Source organism: Ixodes scapularis, unplaced genomic scaffold, assembly GCF_016920785.2.
Source record: "Ixodes scapularis isolate PalLabHiFi unplaced genomic scaffold, ASM1692078v2 PGA_scaffold0__279_contigs__length_252992795, whole genome shotgun sequence".
Taxonomy (NCBI): Eukaryota; Metazoa; Arthropoda; class Arachnida; order Ixodida; family Ixodidae; genus Ixodes; species Ixodes scapularis.
Window position 1 is genome coordinate 62,775,601 of NW_024609835.1, and position 26,631 is coordinate 62,802,231.

At 43.9% G+C, this 26,631-nt stretch overlaps 1 protein-coding gene across 1 annotated transcript in view; it reads left to right on the forward strand.

Moving 5' to 3' along the window:
* Window positions 1-26,631, forward strand: part of LOC8042734 — a 97,402-nt gene that overhangs the window by 44,336 nt on the left and 26,435 nt on the right. The window contains exon 2 of the mRNA XM_029972220.3: window positions 24,264-24,301. Coding sequence (XP_029828080.3) covers window positions 24,264-24,301 — 38 coding nt within the window. The remainder of the gene's footprint in view (window positions 1-24,263; window positions 24,302-26,631) is intronic.

Sequence of the window (26,631 nt, forward strand, 5' to 3'; positions counted from 1 at the left end):
GGACATTCTAGATTGGGAATAATTTCTCGGGAACTCTTTCTTTCAGTTTTAGTTTTGTTATTTTTTACGATATATTTTTTCCTCGTGACAAAACAACTAGAAAGACAGCAAGAGAAACCGCAAGGACATTTTAGTTGTCTTTTCCGCCTTTGACTGAGAATAAAAACTACACATTCCATCACAAAAAATCACTACTATACATGGCTTGCAACGTGAACGTGAATGTGCCCCTCCTTCTGGTGGCCAGAAACCTTCTGATTAACGCAGCGGACGCTCTCGCGCGCCCTTTCCAGCCATAATGTCTGACCAAGTGACGTCAGTGCAAGCTACGTATGCGCAGCGCAAGTTCGTCTGCTTCTTGCGCAGGAGTGACGATGACGACAGAACGCCGCCAAGCTCTTATTGTCTGAATGAAAACAAAAAATAGTGAGTAGACCTCGAGGCATTTAGCAGCGAGGTCTACTCATTATCGTTTCGATCGAAGCCAATCAGAGCTCGATGTCGTTCTGACGTCACCGCCACTCCTGAGCAAGAAGCAGACGACTTGCTCTCCGCATAGTCCCGGATAGCCCGGCAGGGCACGGCTTATTATTTTTACCACTTCTGCTCGATGACTGGTTCTTCGGCTTTCTTATTGGCTAATGCAGACTTCTCATTGGCTGCGGAACGTTAATGAGATGCGCGGGACTCAAGACGCCACGCGTTGCTTGGCGACCAGTGATTATCGATACGTATGAGGAGATCATGTCGTCTGCGTCTTGTGCAGGAGTTGCTGTGACGTCAGAACGACGACCAGCTTTGAATGGCTTTGATTGACAGGATAGCGGGCAGACCTCAATGCTAGATGCCTCGAAGAGGTCTACCCACTATTTGTTTTTCACTCAGCCAATAACGGTTCGGCATTCTGACATCATTGCAACTCCTGTGCAAGAAGTAGACAAACTTGCGCTCCGCATAAGCATAAAAAGGTGCACTAATTTACGATTTGAGCCAGAACCCGCGAGACCTAGAAACTCTTTCGTGCTTGCGAAATAACGCGTATGCGGAACAAAGCGAGCTAACTATATGGAGGGAACTTGGGGCTTTTCATGTTCCCTATAGTACCGCTTCAGGCCCTTCAAAATGTTAGAAAAATTTCAGTGGCAATAAAAGTCGAGTTTAATTCTTTCTTTCCCTCCCTCCCTTTTTGATATGAGAAAAATATCAATTGTGGAACTCTTTCAAACTCCTACATGTATTGGGCACGAACGCAGGTCTGCGGTTCGTTAAATTTGTCATATTGTTTTTTATGCTATAGCTAACGATGCTGTTGGGTGAGGGTTATTGACTCAAGAAACATGCCTAGTAATTATTGCATGATTCATTGAGTAATGTTCTTTTCCTGTGTGAAAGCAATAACCTTTTCAAGAACTACTTTTCTGCTTTTGTGTGCAATATTTAGTAACGTCTATAATTTCTTGAACACATACCACTAATCATCTTTCAAGCCGTAAGAGCTTCTCTCTTCGTTGTCTATAATCATTTAGAAACTCGAAAAACGCAGAAATCCCTGTAACCTCATCGCATTGCAGATATTAAGTGCCATACAGCTCGCTTAACAACAAGCACTCACTTCTCGCCGAGTGAAGTGGCATCAGTCAAAACAAACGTCAGACGTTTGGGGTTAAAATAATATCGCTGTGTGAGAGCGGCTGAGAGAGAAGGACGAGAGCGAGAAGAAAATGGGTACCAAGTTAAGGAGAACATGGTTTCCCGAAATTCGCTCCAGTGCTCTTGCTCGATCCACGCGTCCGAGGGCCCCATTCCGGCCCGAGGCGTTATGCGGGACTTTCAAAGAATACCGCGATGAGAGCGAGCCTTGGGGCTCTCCGTTTGATGGCGGTCGAGTTTGCTTTTTGCCTTTGAAGGGGCCTTTGTGTTTATCGAGGAAGGACGTCGGGGTGAGGGTGGCGCCCCTAGAAGCCGGCACTTCTGTTAACGGCCTTGCAGTCGGGCCAGGCGGTTCCTTGTTTAGAGCTAGGCTAGTGGTCAAAATTTCTGCTTCTACAGCCATCAGTGTGCACTAAGAGGTTTTTCGACAGGAGCCTAGGCGAGCTACGCAAGTATGCCCACTGCAGGTCCCACGAAGGGGAAGGGGGGAAAGGGGCTGCCCAAGTAGGTCCTCCGTGGGTTCCGTGAGTGCAGCCCATGTGGGTTGCCCAAGTAGGCCCCATGTAGGTCCCACGGGGGAAGCCGAGGTAGGCTGCCCAAGTAGGCCCTCTGTTGGTCCCACCAGTTCGGTGGGCAGCCAAGGTCGGGCCGACTTCGTGCGCGAGTTGCAGAACCGATGTGGGACCCACGTGGGTTGCCCACATGGGACCCCCATCGGCCCCACTTTTGCAGCCCACTTTGTGCTACTTGATACATTACATTTTGATAAAAAAAAGAAGAGTTAGTGGGAAGTTTTTGAGTTAACAGTATCGAATTCGAATACACCGTGCTGCCACAGTGAAGTGTATATGTTATTGAGCGCGTGTCCAGTTTGATATCAGGGCCACAAAAAACGATCTGTTAAAATATATACAAGTAGTGTAAATTAGTGAATGGCTGGGCTAGTTGGCGATTGATAGACTTCACAAAGACAACGCCACTAGACCGGGCTAAGTTCTTTTGACTGTGCCCCGTCTATCTGCTCAATTTTGTTTTATTATACCTGCGGTCTTGCTTGAGGGCCATGTTTACTCCATCTTGGCAATGGACGTAGTCTGTGTACACCTAACACCTTCTGAAATATTGGAAGCCTGGGGAAAAGCATCCTGCATCTTGATGTAACGTCATCCCAATCGGATGACACAAAAGCAGCAATTTGCCCCGTAAGTGTGACGTCACCGCTCCAAAAAATAAACGTTGCTAGGGGCGTTCCAATGGACAAAGACACGAGACTGGATTCCGCTTCGAAGGAACGATTGCTCAAGAATCGGACGTGGAATTTAAACGTCTCTAATCAATGGATCAAAGAAGCCTGGATTACACACTTACCACGTCAGAAGTTCGCCGAGAATCGCTGTTTTTGAAATATTTGCGACGGCAACTTCCGGTCCTCGAGCCGCCTGAAGATGCCTGTTGCATACGACGAACGCATGACGAACGCACACGGAATGACTGAAGTATGCCGTCTGCAACAGTCTGACGCGTTTGCACAATGATATGATTTTGATTTTGTATTCATTTGGAACATGGCATACCTAAGAAAACTGATCAGGTTTATAAAAATGAAGTGCATTTACGTGTGATACGGAATACCGTTTGACGAAAATCATCACACGTATAGAGATCTGCTAAAAATACAGCGAGAAAAACATCGGGTTTGTAAGTGATATCACAGCAACGTCGGGCCCTCTTTCTGATTTTGCAATTAACGTGCATTGTAATGAAAGAGCAATTATTTTGTCTCTAACATGAGCGGTTTGAGACCCAAACTGCGTTTTTCAGGCTCGCATTATGGGTGTGTTTGCACCCTGCCTTGAAATAATTGAACTGAGAAAAAATCCTACTTATTCTTCGGTTGTAAGTAAGGCCCCAAGCGTGATGGCTGAGGAGGAACACTTCTCCCTCTATAAGATTCAAGTTTCCTCTTACCCCGAGTTTAAAATATAAAAAGGCCAGAATGACCTTGCCTCGTCAGTCCGGCCCTAGCTCACTAACGAACATTCCACGTCGAATGCTCGAGATAAGGAGTGCAGCTAGATAAGGAGATGAGCGATGCTTTGTCGGCTCACAGCCAGCCGTCACGCCGACGCATCGTCGCTCGCTGCCGCCGCCGTCGACAACCATCCTTTCTTTTGTATCTGGACACAAGTTCGCCGATTAAAACTTTGTTTCCTGTTTTACGCTTGTCGATGCGTTTCCATTTGCGACAATATACATACATACATATATATATATATACACAACACGGGCACTTCACACCATCGTACGTGGTCTCTGAGGAGGATATGAACGAATATGTGCAGATGAATGAACCGTACTTAATCCAATGAATCAAAGAATCAAAGTTTTCAGGAATCCACCGAAAGCCAAAAGTTGGCGGAGCCAGGATTTGAACTCTGGGCCTCCCAATGTCCGGTCGGGTGTGCTAACCTCTACACCACTCCACCTTGGCTTTCTAGCGTTTCCTACCTGTCTTATTAATGCACAAGAAACGAAATGTATCCAATCGGAGGTGTTCTGGAAACAAACGCCGCCGCGTGGAACGCGGTACGACGCTTAGTGTCACGTGGTACGTGCTCGTTTGTGCTCCAGAAATCCTCCCACTGTTTGTCTCGCCCCATGTACATCTAGTAGTATTCTTTGTTAATGAGCTTTTTAGAGACACGGTATCATCATCATCTGCGAGAATCAAGAGCCACGTTATTGAACATACAACACGGGCACTTCACACCATCGTACGTGGTCTTCACACCAACATACGATGGTGTGAAGTGCCCGTGTTGTATGTTCAATAACGTGGTTCCTGAAAACTTTGATTCTTTGATTCATTGGATTAAGTACGGTTCATTCATCTGCACATATTCGTTCATATCCTCCTCGGAGACCACGTACGATGGTGTGAAGTGCCCGTGTTGTATGTTCAATAACGTGGCTCTTGATTCTCGCAGATGATGATGATACCGTGTCTCTAAAAAGCTCATTAACAAAGAATACTACTACATGTACACGGGGCGAGACAAACAGTGGGAGGATTTCTGGAGCACAAACGAGCACGTACCACGTGACACTAAGCGTCGTACCGCGTTCCACGCGGCGGCGTGTGTTTTCAGAACACCTCCGATTGGATACATTTTGTTTGTTGTGCATTAATAAGACAGGTAGGAAACGCTAGAAAGCCAAGGTGGAGTGGTGTAGAGGTTAGAACACCCGACCGAACATTGGGAGGCCCAGAGTTCAAATTCTGGCTCCGCCAATTTTTGGCTTTCGGTGGGTTCCTGAAAACTTTGATTCTTTGATTCATTGGATTAAGTACGGTTCATTCATCTGCACATATTCGTTCATATATATATATATATATATATATATATACAACGGGCATGGTGGCGGCAGGCCGAAGGCGAGGGTAGATAACTGAGAAGAAAAAACCCTTAGTGAAAACAGCAATAACGGACGATTTAATCTTAGACGTTTCGGCCAGAGTCCGGCCTTCGTCAGGAAGGCCTGACGAAGGCCGGACTCCGGCCGAAACGTCGAAGATTACATCGTCCGTTGTTGCTGTTTTCACTAAGGGTTTTTTCTTCTCAGTTATATATATATATATATATATATATATATATATATATATATATATATATATATATATATATATATATATATATATATATATATAGGTGAAGTAAGGTAAATATTAAAAAAAAAAATGGACCGGGAAAAGCTAGTAAGTCAAAAAAGCGTACTGTCGGAGTTACTACTTCAAAGTTTATTCCGACGTTTCGAGCGGGGATCGCTCTTCATCAGGTCCCCGCTCGCTCTCTCTCTCTCTCCCTCTATCTCTCTCTCTCTCTCTCTCTATATATATATATATATATATATGTTATGGACAGTTCGTTTGATTACACAGATGTGCACCGAAGCAATTGCGCTGCGAGAAATCGTTGAATAATGATTGGGGTTGTGGGGATATTTATACAGCGTGTAGTTGGTCAGCCATTAAAGTAGCGACGAGTCACACGCTGTAGATGAGCAATTTAGCCAGTGCAGTACAACCGCTAGCCTGGGGTCTTTAACGTGCACCACGCAGTAGTGATACACGACCGCACGCCGATACGATGCTCATCCAGATCGAAACGGGCAGCGGTGGGGCTCGAACCCAGGATCCCTGGGTTCTGCAGCGCGAGCCTTTGCTCCACGCGCGTCGAGCTGGGTGTACGCTTTAGCCCATTCGGCCAAGCGTTCGCTGGCCTGCAGTTCGACTCTGATACGCTTCATGTCGTCGTCGTCATACGTTATTCGGCTTCACAGTGTTTTCACCTTGTCAAATATTGCAGAAGCGAGCTTCACAGGAAGACGTTCGCGCGCTCGCGGACCTCAAGCGTCGACCAAAGCTGTGCACGGGCACTCTGCGCTTCCGAAATCCCACAGAAAGTTGACTCCGAGAACTGAAGTCTCGTCGATCTTCACCAAGCTCATTCAACACGGTCGTGTACTCCCTCGGATAGAACCGCTGAACCCGCTAAACCACTGTGTCGTCTGCTAGCAAGGCAAGACCGGTTGTGAATCTTTATAACAGGTTTTTGTCATCGCTTTATGGCAATGAAACGAAAAAAAAAACTCTTGATAAGATATTGAGAAAACACAGTGCTTATAAAAATAGTTAATATTTTATCAGACAATATCTAACCTCACGTCGAGCCTCTATGCATTTGCTCATAACAACGGCCCTAGCAACGGTTTGTTTGGAGTGGAGCGCCATGTCGTAACGTCATCACTGACGGGGTCCATTGGTCCCGAGCCCGACGTCGAGCGTCCTCTTTGGCATTGGCTGAACACGAGGGCCGCTGACGCTGCACTCGTAACCTATCTGTGTCTGCGATCAATCTCCCTGGGACGACGTCGAAATATTAGTGCATGTGCTTTGATTGTTCTAGGTTGTGTTGGTACAGCCCGGTAGGTCACTATTACTATAAAAACTCACTGATTGTTGACCACGTACATTTATAGTTCGAAGCATCAGCTCGCATCTTCTGGGAGGTACCGCCTCATCTACTGCGGGGACGGTTATAACACTGAGGTCTATATTAGAAAATAAAACTGTTGTCACTTCATACGAATTCATCTCAAGTTTTCTTAACTTATTTAACCAAATGATGGGCTTCCCTACTTGCCACTATGATACTATTGTTTTATCATGAATCAAAAGCTACGAGACTGTCAAATCGAAAGCGGCTCGAAAAAACCTTCGTTTAAATGATATTTCGAATAAGCTTGATTTTCCCTCCCAAGACTAGGTCACCATTAACTGTTACCGCGCACCCGCGAAAACTATACGGAGTAGTTAATATAAAACAAATCAAATTCGATCATTAATGGAAGGAAGTGACACTGGAAAGAGTTTTATTTCTTGACGTTAATCTCAGGGGCAGATCGACGCGCTAAGGTTCGCGCACATTGGTTAGTGCTACACGGCGATTTAGCTACACACGAGCATACTACAGTATATACCTACGCACTAGAGAGCTCGGCGATCTAGCCTGCCTTCCGACGAAAAGCCTGCAGGTGTCACACGGTGCATGGCACCAGCGACGCACGACCGTCGAATGTTTTATGCCGGCCCCCTAAAAAACGGGTTGGGGCGCCTCGCGGGCCGTCGCCCAATCGATGCCTCCGATGAAGACGCCAGCGACGACGCCCGGCAGCCAGGGTCTCGACCGGAGCGTTTCTTCACGCCGCAGCGAGCGTTGACTTAATCACGGTCCCCGCTGTTCCGCAATGAGCCGCCCACAAAGCGCTCTCCACAGCGCCGAGGTGGCTTTCGGGTGCCGAAGCGACAGTTGCTCCTACGCGTCGCCCCCATAGTGTTCGGTCCCAACGCCCAAGTCTGGCGCTGGGCTAGGGCTCGCATCTGCTGCATTCTCATTCTGCGGGCGGCTATTGTGAGCGAGCTGGTCGCCCCCTCTCGGCCCCTGGTTCCGGGATTGCGGAGCCAGTGGCGCGCTTCCGATGGAACGGTCGCTTCAGAGGCCCCACGAACTGCTCTCTCGGGACGCCGGGCTGTCGGGACGCGGGAAAACGAGTGGAAGGGATATACGAAGTTCCTAAGCGAAACTCCATACGTCTGTCCGGCTTTGTGCTTACCAATGGGGCGGATGCTGCTTTTGTTGTTGTTGACGACGATGTTGCTTCTCGTGTGGTGCTTGACGTGATAGGGATTTGGCTGTTTATTGCGATGAGCGGCTATTGGTTTGCTAGCTCGTTCGATGCCCCGAGGTCTACTCGCCATCTCGGTGTTTGACGAGGGTTTTGCGATGTACGAACGGGTTAAGTGAATGGAGCGAATAGGGATGTTATACTGACGCAGGTCTATTGGATGCGTATAGACGAATCGATAGCGTTGCCCGCCTCTTATCTAGAAGAGCACTCGGTAGTGTTTTCTTTATTTGGACATTGTGGTTTTAAATCGCGATTACGACTCACCTATCTTTTTTTTTCGAGGTAAAGGGTTAGTTTAGTTGGCTCGGATATTCTAGTTACGATGTCAGTTTGGCGTATTTAAGATGTATACGTAAGAACTAGATGAACGTCGGTTCTTTTAACAAATATTTTAGGCACATTAACCAGATCATTTTATCTCATTGCCCCAACTTTTCATCAAGCGGTCACGTGCATCTCTCTGAAGAGTGCTTAAGTATCGTTAAATTTACCTGCTCGTAGACGCTGACAGATTAAGAAACGCGGGGCTTGGTCATATTCGTCTTGTTCCGCATCTATTGAGGTTGCGGAATTAGCCGATGAAAACGCCGGAGGAAAACTCGCGAAGCAAGAGGACGTGGACGTTATAAACCACGCTTCGCGTTTTTTTTTTTTTAGTTGGCAGTGACTATAAACGCGCTAATCATTTACAATTAAAAATAATGTGCGGCTTCCTTATACTAATATTGATGTTATAGTAACGGCATCGATGCTAACATGAAGCAATAGTAAAAAACAAGAAAACAACAACAAAAAAACAATGTTTTAATGGTCACGTAAACGAGCTGAATTTGTTTTGTTTGCTTTCAGACTTGCTCTACTACGAGCGACATTTGCTAGAAACCGCGGATTGTAGTTCTTTTTTTTTATCTTCTTCAGCAATAGGCGCACCAATATTTGTGAATGTTTTCCTTGTATTTTTTATTCTTTCACACTTGGCGCCTCTGCACCAGACCTGTACGGTACTTACCACAATTAATCCCATTAGTTGTGATCCGATACTTTTTAGATCAATTTTGCAATCATTTAATGCCCTTGATTAGGTAGTAATCAAAAATAGTAATCTGATTACTTTTGAAAGTAGTAAAATTTCTTGTAACCCTTACTACCCCCCTGCCTAATGGCGCCCTTTGTTTCCCCAACCCTTCTACCAAGGAATCCTCGAACCGTCACCAAGGCTCAAACCTCCAAACTTGAAACGGTTCTTCGCAAAGGCCACAGGCTTGTACTGGATATCCCACGATTCTCATCGAATTACCGTATCGAAACAACCGGCACCTTTAACACGCTGGAGGAACGGTGCGACATACAACGACGATCCCAATATTACCGCCTACTAACCTCGAGGCAAGGAAGACAGATCCTCATGCAGCAGGGTTACCTTACATCTCCCCCTGAAGAGATCCCAGACATCCCCCCACCGTGGGAATACATCCCGAGACTAACGGTTCTACCTATGCCTCGGAACATGAACAACGAAAAATACGCCACAAGGAGGGCGGCAAGAATCAATACGCAACGCACCTCTCCAATTCCGGCCCATGTCACATTATACTACACAGACGCCTCACACAAAGAAGAAATGAGCACCACATCAGCCGCCAGTCACAACCTCACTTGGCAGAACAAACGTGTACAAATTCCCACGCCAGAGGAATCAGAGATAACTGCTATCGGCCAGGCAATAACCCTACCCTACCACCCTACGGAAGACTTCCTCATCCGGACGGATAGCCAAGCTGCATACAGGCCTTTCTGAAACAACACGTTGCCTACACACATTAGGGTACATATCCAGGATTACCTGCATCTGCGAAGAAACATAACAGTCACGATACAATGGACACCAGGCCATGATGGCCTAGAGGGGAACGAGGAAACTCACCTCCTCACCCGAGAAACCTTACTATATGGCCGCCTGAGTACAACACACGCACCGAGAAAGCCATCTGCAGAACTACAAGGAAATTGACACTTAAGCAACTGAAGAAAAATGTCAGAACTCTGCCTTCTCCTCAACGCTCGCTTGGAGGGATGAAAGAAGTACTCCTAAGAAGAGCGCAGACATTATCGCTGCTTGCAGACAACTTCGTTCATTACATATCTAGAAATGCTGGACACCCAACCTGCAAAACCTGTGGTGGATACCCAGATAACCACCATACACTCTGGGCATGTCTCAATGCCAAATCTTTGAAACGCACGGCTTTATTTTGCATAGCACCTACTCTACCCGCCGAATTCAGAAACCTCGCTCAAAGTACACTCAAACTGAAGGGCCCCTCCACTTCCTCGAGGAAGGCGCGAGGGCCGGCGCTGGCCAATCGCGACGGCGGATCCGTCCTCGCGATTGGCCAGCGCCGGCCCTCGCGCCTTCCTCGAGAAAGTGGAGGGGCCCTTCAGTTTGAGTGTACTTTGAGCGAGGTTTCTGAATTCGGCGGTACGGCCCTCATCCTACGAAGAATGGCTCACTCCACCCAAACACCTCGCCACAGTGTGCCAGGAAACTCTCCTTCGACACATCGTAACCGTCCTCCCAGAAAAGAAATCGTATGCACCCCAGAACTTTCTTAACGAGCGCCGGACTAGGCGTGTAGAATTAAAGTTTATTCTCTCTCTCTCTCTCTCGAACCAAGTCTCCGTAAAGGGAAGCTCTACCAAAAGTGATTGATTTAGAAGATTAGTAACTTGTAATCAAACGATTCTAATCAAATAATAGACAGTACGAAGGGCCCGTTTTCAAACAGACAGAAAATAAAAATTGTCTTTAAAATCCGAGGTAATCGGAAAAGTAACGGTTACTTTTCAAGTAACGGTCAATTACTTTTCTCTTTAAGTAATCAAGTAATCTAATTGAATACGTTTTATTCGAGAGTAATAGTAATTGCAATCGATTACTTTTTCGGAGTATTGTGTACAAAACTGCCACTCTGAATCGAGATGAAAACGCGGTAGATACCGTACATGCTCCTAAGGTAAAGTAACTAAATGTAGTTACTCTGTGCTCGATCAAAAATAACTAACTTATCCGAATTGTTCCTGCTCTCCGAAAGCTGCTAAATCCTTACATTGCTATCCCAAAAGTAACGAGTAAGGCATTACATCTATAGAGGCCACGTACGTACAAGCCTGCTAAAACGCAAAGTTTAATGTCACCTTGATTTTTAATTTTTGATTACTTAATGATCTTTGAAGGCCGTTTATTCGTTGTTAATTTGGTTGTATTTGATAAAAAAACAAAGCTTAAAAAGAGAACGGAGATGAAAAAACAACAACAACAACGCGCACAATCCTCCGTTAATTTAAGCCCTAAACTTCGTTTGCACAAACAGTCTCTTCTATAAACGCGTAAATATCTCGACCTTCTTAAATGTATATTCATTTTCCAATATATTGGTGGATATTACCATTCTTGCATTCTTGGTTGGTGTCTTTTTTGTACACTTGTATCTCAGATTCCGGATCGGGCTTCCAGCCTTACATCTATAAAGGTTTAAGTCTGTATTCATTTACGAACCGTTGAAAATCACAGGCTCCTCCCTTATTCGTGTTTTTTTTTTTGTTATTCAGAAGTTCACACCAATGGCTAAGCACAGTAGCAAGATAACTAGAGTTAGTAGATTTTGGACACTAGATCAGCGGCGTAGACTTTGTAGACTTTCCATTTTCCCGGGGGAGGGGGGGGGGGGGGGGGGGGGAAGGGGGCAGGCTGAGAAGTTCTCTGGGAGGGGAGGGGGGGGGGGGTGCTGAGCGTTACCTTTTGGCCAGAACTATAGACATTGAAGCTAACGAAAGCATGCTGGGATTCTATTTCCCATGTATAGCTTGCCAATAAAGGCAACGTGGGCGTTATTTTGTTTACATGCCACTACTAGAAGCTCGTTACATGGCACGTAAACAGCTTCTCGGTAAGGATCATGGCCCAGGCCCCGGGGGGGGGGGGGGGGGGGGCTCTGCCCCCTCCCCCCTCTTTCCGAATTTCACCAGAGGGGGAAGGCACGAGCCCCAATGCCCCTCGAAGTCTACGCCTATGCGCTAGATTGATCTAACGAATTTGAGGGTGACTGGCCTCGTAGTGAGAAGTTAAGGTTTTCGTCAAATTTGTGCGTGCTCCCGATATATCGCAATCGAAGGGGGGGTAATTTTAATCTATTCAGTCGACGTTGGCGAAATTCAAGTATACAATAAGGATTAGTAAACAATGAAATGAGCATTCTCGTTTGAGAAACAGGACCCATTTTCTGCTCATTAAGAAAATAAATAAAATTCTTAAATGCTGTTATCGTCTTTATTAATGACCAACAAATACACCTGCGTCATAGTTAATCCTTTTCCGGTTCTGTCGAAGAAGCAGTCCAGAACGCGTGGCTTTACCAAGTGCTTTCATTAATAAGGTTTCCGTGCAAAGTTCGCTATACTTCGTTTCAGCTCAAGTCAAGACGTAGCCGACGCTACGAGGTAATGGGACCAATCGAGCAGCATCAAAAGCGCAAGTCATTAAGCCTCTTTCTGTTAATGATTGTTACAGCGATGATAGAACACGTACAAAAACATGACGAACACCATTACGGTACGTTTTTGCTGCTGTCTGATTGGTCCCATCGGCTCGTAGGGTCGGCTGCGTCTAGACTATAGTGGTGAAACGATGTATGGCACAGCCCGCTACGGGTGAGGTGAAGGTCAGTTCACACAGGGGTGTTTGTTTATGCCCGAGTCCCACCAGAGCGACAAACAGAAACAAACGACAGCGACAAGCCTCACACCAGAGTCTTTCGCGATTTGACAGGCTTTGTAGAATAAAGGAGGCTAAGCTCAAACACGAGCATCATGCACGCGAGGATATCTTTGGGAGGCGTGCAATCACTCTTGCTTACTTCACGAGCAGTGGGACTTCTACATTGCGATTTCTTGCGTTGCGGAATCACCGGGACATTCGTGTTTCGTATGTCGCGTGCAAATCTGCTCATTGAACCGGTCGCCAGGCTTCATTCGAAGCACGGATGTCTCGGTGACTCGCGACATCAGCGGTCGTAATGTAACGTAACGTAGGGAAACGCCTTGGTGTGAATCAACCGCAAGCTAGGAAATGTGCGAGTGTGTTTCTTGTACAAGCTCCATGACCCTTGCACTGTCGGGCGTTGAATCGATTCGCGTGTTTCTGCTGAGCAGGTGACCAGTGGGGCACTGCCGTTGCGACATTAGGCGGCGCTTCTGTGTGGCAATCGTGGGCGAACGAATATCCCAGAAGAACTGGCGAAGCTGAATTTACGTCGCCCCGGGGAACGGGTGGACGGGGGCTTAGGCCAGGATGCCAGTCCTGCCCAAGCCGATTATCCTTTTCATGAGGGCACGGCAATATGGTATTGAAAGGGGGGGATCCGGCTTAACGGGGATCACCCTGTTATATTACCGATTCTATCTTGGGGACAGCGCTCTCTATGACGATGCAGTTGACGGTTCGTGGATGGATTAGGGCTGACTCTGGGAAACTGTGTTCATTATTGTGTGAATCCATACGAATAAATGACTCCGTTCTTTCAATTTCTTTCTGAGTTCGTCTACGGACGATTTTGTTAGATTCGGGGAAAACAGCGGTGCTACCATGTCGTCGGTGTTACGAGATCGGTTTAGAGCGGATTGATTGGAAAGCTACGCGGGCGACGAATTTATAAGTTTATTTTTCGTTGCATCACGGCGCAGTGTTTTTGATACGAACTCCAGCGGTTGCAAAACCTCTGCCTCTAGTCATCCTTTATCGGCACCCCTTCTCATATGTAAGCTATATTATAGAACACATGTCCGCCCAAAATTAGGATTCGCCCCATCTATCTGGGCTCCTCACCAATGCTTGTGAATTAACTAAAGTGAATTTATTCGAAATTGAGCTGCCTTTTTTATGTCGTCATCATACTCATGTTCCGACAGTATGTCGCGACAATACAAAACTGCTCGTCTGGTTTGCAGAAATTGCAACGGCAACTTGATTTCAATGCTAATTCCAGAGAATATATAAGTTTCTATTGGAATAAACGCTTCGACCTTAGAACCAATTAATAAATAATCGTGTAGCATCAACACTCGTAACTTTGTAAGTATCTTTATGTCTACAATATTATTCAGAAACATATCTGTGCCCCAAGCGATCAAACTTAACAACGTTTCTGACATTGTTGTTACTTGTTACTATTGCCGATCAGAAACGCTTTCCCACAAAAATAAGAACCACCTCCGAAGGGTAATTTGCAATTCAAAACGTAGCGGTTTTTTTATCACATTGATTTAGGTATTATATGTGATTAATTGAGACGCTGTAAACTTTTTGTTTTATATATGTGTATACTAAATACATTTTTGTGTTAATTGTTCAAGGTCTGTTATCATTTATAGTTCTGAGTTTAAGTCAACGTGTCAACGAGTTTAAGTCAACGTGTCAACGAGTTTAAGTCAATGTGCTCCTCCATTTTTATACATGTGTATCACTTTACTTTCTCTCCGTGTTGATGTGTATATTTAAACTCAGTTTCTTCTCATATGCACAAAATGCCCTCGACGCATTATGAGTAAAATATAAATTATTCAATGAATTGTCATGCTGAAGATAGCTGTGCACTAGTTATTTTTTGACCACCTGGTCTGCCCAATTTTATTTAAAATAAACAGTTGGTTACGATGCTGATGTTGTGGTTTCTTTTTATAGACCCTTTAATTTAATAACACTAGACTGTGTTTGAAGAATCACTGCCGACGGATATTTGTTTACTGCGATAATCCCAGGTTCAACAGAGTAAAACCTGATTTATGAATACGTGAGGCAACGGTTTGAGACTTGGGAATATTTATACAGTCGGGATTGAAAATTATCTAAAAATGCAGAATTATTCGCATCTATAGATGACGCGGTCAGTCAGAACTACATGCGAGTGACGAAAGTTAAAGCGAACGATTGAACCATAATACATTTCCTTTGAGTCACCAAATATGTTGGCCGATGTGTAGCGTGTCACTGGATTTTTAGAGTAAAATGTTTCCGTTTTTCTATGTCTTTCCTTGATCGATCCTACACTTGCTGCACAGCGAAGTAAAATTAAGAAAATTTTTGAAATGGGGAGGAAAGAACCGGCATTGTTTCTAGATGAAATCAAGGCGGAAATTTCTAGAATAACTGGGATATGTTTTAGAACTAAGAAGCTTAATTTGCATAATTAGTGAAAAGATATAAAATTTTCTATTTTGTGAGCTGGTTAGTGAATCCGTGCTTCTCCTCACACCCGTGGTTAAATAAAAACACAGTGTTTAATTTTATTGTGCGGAGAATGACAAGATATTTATAAATATTAAGGGGGGACACTACCCAGAAAAACGAAATTCTGCAAAAAGGTTGATTTTGAAAAATGCCCTATTTACACCCGCCAACATCTAGAGAGTATTCCTAGAAGGTTTCATTTCTATACACTGCATAGTTATCTTTTTAAATTATTTTCAGTCTACCAATGTTAAATAAAAGGTAGAGGTTCGAGCACTTTGAATGCGTTTTTCTCCAATCCACTTTTTGGCATAAATCCCACCTTAATAAATCTATTGTTTCAGTGTGAAACTATTGAGAGAGCTAATATTTGCGGCTTATGTGCCGAAATTTTATGCAGCCGGTCACTATGAACTTAGATTTTGCATTTTCATGTTCCTTAATTTAAAAAAAATTGTAATTTGCAAAACTTGGTAAATGTGAAAAAATTAGTTTTTCCGTATATTTTTTATAAATTTGCAAATGCACATTTTCTGAAATTTCTTTTCATAGTAGCCAGAAACAGGTATTCCACGCCAGAAAAATATGTGGTTATCAACACCATTTCTCAACGATAGATTTACTAAGCAGATTCCATTCAAAGCTATGCCTTACTTCGTTCTGGGGGTATAAAAGTGGTTCGCAGGGCTGAAGCGTTGCATGCCCGTTCTTTATGGCTGCAAACACCACCTGAATATATCCCGCCGATTAAGTGAGCGGTTCAAAAGTCGACATTCCCAGGTGTCCCCTCTTAATATGGGAAAGGAACGTACATATATATATATATTTTTAATATTTAAGGACTTGCCGGCTGCCTGTGCAGAGACCAAGGCAAAACTCGAGTACTGATATAGTACAAAGAAAAACGAAAGATCATGAATTGAAGAGCTTTGTAGGTACGCAGTAACATAAAGTAGTACAGTCAAAAATCGAAACATCAGAAATTGAACAGCGTGATAAGTCGTCATGAGCATGAGAAAACAACCGTGTAACATGGCCGTAAAAGATAAAAAAAGAAGCAGTGGGATAATGAGTGCCTCGTAGCAGAGCGAGATGAAGACATTTTTGAGTCATGGTGGTAGTAGAGTTCGTGACCTTGACCCAGACGGTAATGGCTTCTTCTGCTCTGATCTCCAAACTAACGCTGCACAGGACTGATTGTGGTTAATACACATTCTTCACTCCGCATCACTTTGTTTCCTTAAAGACACCCTTTAGGGGGTATTACATAAGGGCTGAGATAAGTAAAATACATAAATGCCATAGACCTTCATTGTGAAAGGTGATCGGTTATATAGTCCTTGAATGGTGATGGACAGGTGATGGTAGCAATCTGGCGAGAAAGGCCATCCCCGTCCGAAGCTGCATGGGGAAAATAAAGTAAAAAGTGAGGGGGGGGGGGGGGGGAGGCGGGTGCGTGGGCGAGAAACTTGAAGGGGCCGAGCGGTGTGCTGGCATATTTATTTATTTATTTATTTATTTTTTGTACCCTCAGGGCCCGAGGGCATTACAGAGGGGAGTGGGTTACAAAGTAAAATCACTAAAAAACAAAATGACAACCTAAGAATAGAAACACGAACATAAGAAATTTTAACTTAGAGAAGTGGTTAAACAACGCTTAAACATGGTGGCATCTTGCATATGCATATAAGGTGCATGAGAAAGCGAAGCATAGTAACCCTCTTGAAAACAAACAGCACAACTTTGAGCCTGCGACTGCCACTTTTGATGCAATCCACGTTAATGTGAGATCAAGCTCAGCCCTCAACACTTTTCTTTGCAGACTGTATAAGTATTTCCGTAATATGGCGTGTGGAAAAAACCAAGCCCTTTCTTTCACCCTCAATCCTCCTGTTCTTGGCGTAAATCCACTCACACACATATAATTCCTGCTTATTTTATCGAACCTTGCCGTGAGCAATTAAATAAAATCGCCCTGTCCAGAAGGACGTAGGTGCACTGCGGCAAACTGCCAGACTTTCCAGATTCCGTGCTAGAAAAAGAACCGGGTTTGGCTGGATAGGGAGACCCAACATTGATACTAAGATCGCAAGGTCCAACATCACCAGTTTTACAACTTATATGTCTACAGTATATGGCTAGCGTCAGCATGTGGCCTATGCGAATGAAAAGGTATAAAAACACGGTTTTGGCATCGAAAGAATGGCACGCTATCCTCCAGACGATTGAAGGCGGATTGAGTTGTACATGTCGGCATCCGCGCCGATTTGTCAAGCGGGAAGGTATATTGATTTTGCGCTCAAACCTCGGGACACACGTTCGGCTTAGCTGTCAACAGAGACAACCGGCAGGGAGATCTTTTTGTATGTCGCTTGCGGATGCGTATCTTGTGTCTTAGTTATGTGATTTTTTTTTTGTATTGTTCTTCGCGTATTTCTTGGGAGCCCGTGGGTTGCTTGCGCGAGCGACATAGCTAGGAATGATGAGCTCACACCGAATGCCCTTCCGTGTAATACATTGTTTGGCTTCAGTAATGCGAGTCAAGGCTACCGGCTGCTGTATAATTGGACAGCGCCGGTCGCAGGATATTGCCACGTGGAAGGGTAAGTTTAGACGCTACCTCATCTCGATTGGATGGGAAGTCGAAGCACGAAAGGAAACCGGTTAAATATTTCTTTTCCTTCTACCGTGGCGCGCATTTAACTATGATTGTGTTGTTTCTTGAAAAAAAAGAAGAAGGAAGCACGGTTTGGGATCAGTCAATTACTGACGCTTTCGATATAGGTACACCTGCAACGTATTTCTTGAAACGCCGGTCAAGTGGTTCCTGCGTAGCGGGCGTATCGCACTGAAATAAAGTTAATGTCGTATATGAATCTGTCAAAGAGCGCATTTGGGAAAATGAGTTCGGTATATTTATAATATAATAAATTATATATTGGTTTGGTATGTGTAGTGTATGAATTACTTTCGAATAGTTAACTTTCTAACCAGGAACTTTGAAGGGATGACTTCAGTTAGCAACTTTCTAGACATCCTTAAAAACCACTAAATCAACTTTCTTTCAAAAAATGTATGTACAGCACTTACGGCATTTAAAAGAAAATACTCAATTTAAACGGGTTTTTACGTTTAGGTATCCTATCAGAGCGCAACTTTATGCCAGCGGTGCCGCCTCCTCGTGGCTGAAGCGCGCAGCTACATTGCCTCGCCTCCCTTGCAGGAGGGAAGGAAGTTTGGCGCACTTGTTGCGGGCCTCGGCCACTAGGGACAAGTCGCCGCCCGATTAAAAGAGTTCAGCTCAATTCATCCATCCATCCATCGAGATGCGCTCTGACAAAAAACCGGAACCGAAAAACGTGTCCAAATTGAGTGTTTTTCTTTTTTGAACGCCATAAATGCTGTTTGTACATAATATCTTTCAATATTGGATTATTTTATGGTTTCCTGTGATGCCAAGAACGTTTCTAATTGAAACCGTACCTTTCAGCTTACTTACTAAAGAGTTAAATACTCGAGATTAGTTATCAAACAAAGTATAATGAACGCTTCTGCTATTACCAATTGTGCCTTTAGTAGATACCAACGCGACACTAACTTTCTTTTCTGTACGAGTGTACTTTGCGCAGGAACAATTTGGTCCGCGTTTGAAGAAACATCCTTTATGATAAAACGGTTTTCACAATGTGCCGCTCAACAAAAATAATCGAAAGGGGATGCATTCGTGTTGCCAATATACCCAAGGATGAATAGCGATTAACCAAAACTAAGATTTAAACACTACAATTACTACCGAAATTAGCCAAAACTAACACTTGAACAATAAAATTACCACCGGCCTCGTGTCCACTTCCGTTTTCTTTATTTTCCTTTTGTCCTTCCAAGATTAAACAGACTAATGTGTTTTGAATTTCATTTCATTCTCACTTCTTGCTTTTATTTTTTGACGACGTTCCTTTTTCTTCTTTCATGAAACCGTCCGTTGGATACCTCTTAACGAGGACAAACTGCTTCTAAACACTTTCTCGAAGCCAAAAAGCCAAGCGAACAATTACTGCCACTTGTTAAGCCATACGTAAACACGACGAATTTCGAATAACGTGGCGCAAACGGTCTTCTTTGCATCGTATATAATGAAAACGATTTAACTATGGCGTCTGCTGCGATTTTAAATAGCATATTTTCGCGCATGTTTTCATACGAAGTTAAGGATGAGTACGGTGGTTTCAATTAAACGATACTGAAAATATAAACTGAGAGTAAATCCCCCCCCCCCCCCACACACACACACACACAGACAGAGACAGACAGACACAGAGACAGGCGGACTTTTTTCGTGATCGCTTATAAAGGAAAAGAAATGGGCCAGGACAGGCGTCAATGACAAGCAGCAGGAGCAGTTTGCCCGCCACGCTTTCTTAACTCACAGTTGCATTGCATGAAAGGTGTCACGCAGTCATTCGCAGAGAAGGCCTAACAAAAGCGACGACTTCCTTCCCGTCTTCTGGATCCTGCTGGAAGGTTTCATATTTGCGATTATTGCGTGAACTCGGGCGCAAAGAACGCGATCACTTCTGCTCAGTGCGCACCGCGAATTCACGCGCGTTGTGTCGAAAGCGAAATCGGAGATCGGACAACAGCATGTAATTTTGACGAGGCGTTGGGCAGCGCGCCCAGAATAAAATTGAGAAGCACATGTGCACGCGCCGTAACCACGACACGGAAGAGCACTGGAAAGCATGGCGGGTGGTGGCCTTGAATTTCGAGGTCTGCGACGAATGCTTTTTGCGTAGCGGCCCGGGGGCGCGAACTGTGTCAAGCGACGCCATACCGCCGAGGAAAATAAAATACATCAAAGTAAAACGTTCCGCTGTTGCATCGGCGAGTGAACTTCAGATGTTTTCAAACGCCCATTCGTCATGCTCTGGATGCGACAGCTGGAACACCAGAGGCTCCTCAGGTGTTGCCCTTGCTCGCGCAATTCGTCGAGCGTGTCGCCGGTTTGGAGGTTACGGCCGAGGTGTTGTGCGATCTGCACAAGAGAACGCGCTTGACCGAAACGGAAAGAGCTGCTTTGTGTGTGTGTGTTTTTTTTATATATATTTGGTCCTGGCCGAATATTGCGCGTAAGAGAGGCATCACTGGGGTTTTAGATGTTTGAGACGCAAACTCGAGGGAGGTATGTTTCAAGTTATTACGCGTTGAGTTGCAGGCCGATGTACTTGAATGAGCTACATGCGCTTAAAGGAGTCTTGTAGCCAACCAAATAACGCCTTCTTCTAAATAATAGTGAAATTACTCTACAAGTTACAATGCCTAAAAATCTTTATTGACTTTGATTAGTCTTTGAGATGGGCGTTTTGTTTTCAATGCCTAATTGGAATCTATCTACAAACTTCTGTAGGAGAGCCTTGTTTAAGATATCTGGAAAATTAGCAGAGACACATTCCATGGCTGGGGATCGCACCTGAAGCATCTGCAACATTATAAAGTTTTTTTTTTTATATCTCCCTTATATGGTTTGCAGGTGAAACGTCTTGATAGCGCTTTAGTGCCCGTGAACCCTGAGTCGCTTGAAATTGAGATCCTGGGCAACTAACTATGTTTGCAGCAAAGGTGGCGTGCACGTCCTGGGGGTGGGGTAAACATCGCAGATCTCACTTTCATAGTTTGAATCTTCACGACGCTGTAGATTGCGTACATTATTGGTGGGAATAATATTCTTCCCACCAATACATTTTTCGGCGTTAAAATGATTTCAAAGAGAGCTTGAAACGGAAGCTTCCGGTTGGGAATTGATCACCCTATTTCCACACGTACGAATATTTTACATGAGCGACACTGGCTTCTTTGAGCCACGTCTTAGGGAGACGAACAGGCTATTGACTGCAATGTTGTGTTTCCTTTTTGGATATTTCTTAGGCAGCCCCTTAGGGGACAACACCCGGCAGGCCCGACTACGCGTTCTGTTTGTCGCCAAAATATATCTCCTTTTTCTTTTTATTCAGGAGGCGTGACCATCCGGTTGGTCGAAAATGAGCTTCCCAGTGCGTGCTCTATCGGCTGAAAGGATGGTAATGAACGTTAGCCTTAACAAAATCATGTTATTATTCCACGCAGAAAACAGCACGTATAAAAAAATCGGATGATTCTTTTGGGATTCACGACGGAAAATTATTCTGCACATTCATTAACGAAGGCAAAAAAAAATATTTTAATATATCTTTGTACTGATGTACGTCAGAAACAAAATTCACCTTTAACTCATGTTGATTTATTCCTTAAAATTTCCATCAAGATTACACCAAACCATAAATTTGATGACATGTCTTCACCAGAAATTCAACAAGCGGTACACAACAATCATCAGGAAGTCCAGTTGGTCTAAATTCGAGATGTAATGTTCGAGAACGAGGAAAACTAAAGGATAACATTGGCAGCGACCCTTGTCTTGGAAGTCCTATAATATCACAAAATGCAGTATTTAATTATGGAACCGTCGGTGGAATTCGTTTAGAAGACGATTGTTTCGGGGAGTAAAGAAGAGCCTGTATTTTTTATCAGTTTCCTCGCTGAATGTAGCGAAAAACCTTTGTGCGTAGATCATGTGACGTTTACTTTCCCACTAAATTTAGCCCGGAAATTGTATTGGTGAAATCAATATTCCCGATAAATTTTGAGTGGAAACTGAATTAATGTTTAGGTCACGTGACGCCAATTTCTTCGTTACATTGAGGGGAAATCTGAAATGGCGTATCGGCCCCGTGACGTCGTCATTTGACGTACATTTCTCCGCTAAATCTAGCGGGAAGCACACGGACGGACGGCCGGACAGAATTTTGGGATGGAGGGTACCGTTAAAAAGCACTTCATGTCTAAAGAAATACTTCTGCCGTCGTCCGACCTTTTAGTTTTTCCTAAGTCACGAGTGTCATGATGCGGTACACCGATGGTGAAATGTGTATTAAATTCCTTATCGTGCAGTTCTTTTTGATGCCGAGTAAATTCTACTCTATGTCAATAAAAAGACAGACGTTAAAATGACATAGCTTTGTTGCAACAGAGATGATTCACGCTTATGGGCCTCTACGACCATTATGCAAAATTTTATGCATAATGGTCGCATAATGACTGACCTGTCCCCGCATAAATATATTCACAAAAACAGTTAAAACAGTTCTTCGTTATCCCAGGACAAATTGCGTCGTTTGTGCTTGTGCCCTACCCACTTTCTGTTGATAATGCCGGTTTGTTTCGAATATCTAAACGTGCCTCAACGTAGTATTGCGACTCCTACTTAAGATTTATTAATATTTAAAACAATTATGAGTCCAATTTGAAAATAATAATTTAACTGCAGAGTTAGAGGCCGGGCTGCCAACACGGACAGTCAAGATTTTCCTAGCGGACGCTTGAAATTTTCTCACATCTGCTGAAAGTTCCCTCGCTTGCACATATACTTATATAATACTAAATATTTCTCGTTTTGTCATCAATTCCATTTTTACTATGAAGAATACATGCGAAGCGCAAGTTCGTCTGCTTCTTGCACAAGGGTATTGATGATGTCAGAACGCCGAGCTTTTATTGGCTCATCGAAAAAAATAGTGGGTTGTCCTCACGGCATCTAGAATTCAGGCCTACCCTGGATCAAACTGTAGTTAGTCCAAAACAAAAGGTGTAACACAAGCGAGAGTTCTCAAACACGAACACACGAACACGACGGCACTTCACGAAATATTATTAGTCATGGTAAGCCTGTATCTCCAGACATTGCAGTATTTCTTCTCGCACTCAAGCTTTATTTCTTTGGAGATGGCACAGTGGCGCTCTCAGCATCTTCGACTTCGCTGGTACCTTCTTCCATAGTTTTCAGGGGGCGATGAAAACTGATTTTTCCGAAAAATGTTAGATGGATGGATGAATGCTAAATACTGTACCCTTTATAACGGGCGGTATCTTGCGCCACATAGCCTAGTACTCATCGGTGTTGCCAGATGGACGCACCACAGACCGCCAAACGGCTGGAGGAAACAACCCAAATGTAGCGGAAGCCGCTGAAATTTGATGTTATTTAGAAAAAAAAATCATAATTGACCTATAAAATTCCAGATATATAAGGTGCCCGAAATTTCTCTCGAACTAGCAAGGTTCCCCTTATTCCAACATAGGCATGAATATTATTTTAACATGGGAAGATTCCCTCGGGTCGGCAGCTTTGGTCAGAGGCCTCAAATATCTATGGCCAGAAATGCTGTAAAAGTTTGAAGGTTTGCACTGACGGCATATGCGACAGCAGGAAATTTGATTGACTGTTTACTCATTTTTTTGGTTATTCAATATGCACTTGATCACCGTTGCTGGTCGTCTTAGCGTTTGCCATTTTGCAATTGCCTAGGTCGAAATTGATGGAGCGCCTTCGGAATTGTCTAGTCGAGTCTATATCCGGTTTTCCGTCGAACTAGGTCCGATACATCGGTTTTTAAATAGTACATAGGTTACACAAGTATCGCTCTTTACAGCTGTGATAGTGAAGCAATTACAGAGCTTGCTCTGTTGTAGGATTTTTGTTTTGTCTACGTGCCCATTGTAGAATTCAGGTCGGTTTAAAAATAAACATTTTCCTTACTTAAATGAAGAACTTGCAGTGATAATGTAAAACACGCGACTACGCCAGAGCCAAGCGGGGATCTACGAGGTGCATGGTATAAAAAACGAAAAGAAAAACGCAAAAGTTTAAAGCTGTACGAGATACGTACCTGGTATAAAAAGAAAACAGAAAAGAAACGTAAAGGTATAATTCGCTGTAGATTTTAAAGCTTGGAGGTTGTATCTGAATTATTTAGTGTGTTACAGTAATTTTTTATGCGAAATTTTACACGAGTTATTTTATGACGACTTTTAATTTTGCCAGGTTAATCTGCATGCAGGTCCCAGTGAATAAAAATAAAATATTTCTGAGAGCTGGAAAAGAAAAAAAAAATATATAAACGATTTCACAAGAAATTGTTAGTCACGGTGTGTCTGTATCTCTTTTGTGTCGCTTCATAGTTGTTAACAAGTTATCTTTCTTTTCTTGCAGGGGTCCCACAACATGCCTTTGGAGCACATCACACATTGGTAAGTATACGTCAATATGAATTTGGTTTTGACACAAGTTTGTGAGCTGTTTGTTTATTTAAATATCCGTCTGTATGCGTAAGTGCTGCGGTATTCTTTTAATAATGAAACAAAATAATAAAGGAATAGTAGGTTTAATTTTGCCGGGAACTTTTCTCCTACCGTTAAACTGCGCTTCTGTGGCGCTACCAAATCGAAATTCCAGTTTATCTTGATAACCACGTTTCATTAATCCTCCGCAAGGACTCTTATTATTATACGTATAGCTATCGAGTGCGATTGAGTACCAAATAAAGGCCCCCCAAGTCGTTACATTAACCTTATATATAGCCACAGAATTAGTCATTACCACGATATTTACGGCGTTTTGGAAGGAATTGTTAGCGTCAACAAAGTTTCCCCCTATGCGTTGAAATCGAAACGAGCAATTCCTTATACACACGTTAAAAATAAATAGAAAGAAGTAATTTTAATGGCGTAGTATCTCAGTCCCAAAATGGAGGTGTCGCGTATTTTATAAAACAGCACTTTGTCCTCGAGCTTTATAACCAGCTGTATTTCAAGTCGGCCGCCTGGTCATCAGCGACAATGCCGAAGGATCAACGAACCTGCTTGCCGTTTCGCCCCACTCAATATTTTGGGGCGGCTTTCCCACATGACGTTTTAGGTCGTCCTGCTGCACCGCAGTGAAGTCAATCCCACCTCGGTCAAACACAATGGCGCCGCTCCCTCAGCAAGACGGGACAGAGAGAGAGAGAGAGAGAGAGAGAGAGAGAGAAAGAGAGAGAGAGAGAGAGAGAGAGAGTAGCGGCGTTCTATTGAGAGCACGCACGTACGCTTTGCCAGACCTAGACCCGAGCCCGTCCGAGGGACTCGGGCCTTCATTTCCAGAATGAAACCAGGGGGGGTTCTTCGAAGCTCGAGCCCAACGTCGATCGGGTTCCTCATCCCTCGTTTCGCGCCTAAATACCACGGCCCCAGGCCGCGATTCAGGTGCGTTCCCCCCGCTGCCGCATTCGAGATGGGGATTTGGGGACAAAGTCCTCCGAAAGCGGGTCTCTGCAGCTCTTAATCGCCCTATAAAACCGTGGAAACGAAAACAAAGGAGTAGAGGAGAGAAATAAATAAAATAAAGTAGGCTGAAAGGTTTTTGAAAGTCACCCTTTTTAAATGTTTTTCTCTCGACTGCCGTCGCTTGCCGCCGCCCCCTTATTTGTGTTTTTTTTTTCTTTTTGCAAAGCTCTTTTTACAAAACGATGAAGGGGAGAAAGTTGCTTTACGTTACGGTTATTTCCGTTCTTTTGTTCTCCGATACTAGGTCTTCTCCTCAGTTATCTGCTTTGGTATAATGCTTAAAAGACCTTTGAAAAAAAAAAAGCGTCCCTGGTCATGCCGGCGAGTCTGCTTTTTATTAATTCCGTTGCCCATTCGGACGAACGTTAAACTTAATGTGCGGCTAACACGTTGATAAAGGCGACGCTTCCCGTGAGCTTTCGTATTGAGCGGGACGAGGCTTCGGGAACCTAATTAAGTTGGGTGGGAAAAGTACAGAATCGTAGAGACGAGCCTAGTATTGCCAAGCGCCAAGATTGCGGACGTTCGCTCAATATTTTCGCCTTCAGTTTGCTGAACAGACTGCCCATTTGAAATGAAACATCACGAAGCAAACTATTTGCAGGATGTGAGTACAGTATTTCATTTCAGGTTTAGAGTTTATAACAACGGTGAAGCCGCTTCCGGTGTACATATACCAAAGCTTGTACATTTCTCCCTTGATGGCGAAAGCATTTATTATAACATCGGCTTAAGCTTATTTCAATTGGGTTTCTCTATTTTGTGCCTATGAACAGGTTGACTTGTAATGTGCGACAAATAAGAATAATGATAATAATAAAAAATAAAAAATGACGCTCAAAATGATTAAGGGTAAAAGTTTTGATGCATTGGGCAATGTTTCTTTCCAAGTTATTCACGGAACCTGGCCTTTAAATTATCCACGTTCATCCTATTTATCGGTAGACATTTTTGTTAAAATAATATTAACACACAGCATGGCTTTCTTCTCAAAACGATCATGTCAGTTTGCGTCAGGGGTTACTGGACATCACAGAGGAGGTAACTTCTTAATAATTATAATTTAAACCAAAATGTGTCTGCGGCCCATCCTCCCCCTTTCCACACACACACACACAATTACAGGGTTTTATAATCTCAATAACAAACTACGTATCGCCGAAAGCTTCCCCGCCGAAATGTAGAGCTAGCAGTCCGAATCAGATTCGGAAGTTTTAGTACTAACCGTCATCTTATTCGAAAGTTACAAGTGATTT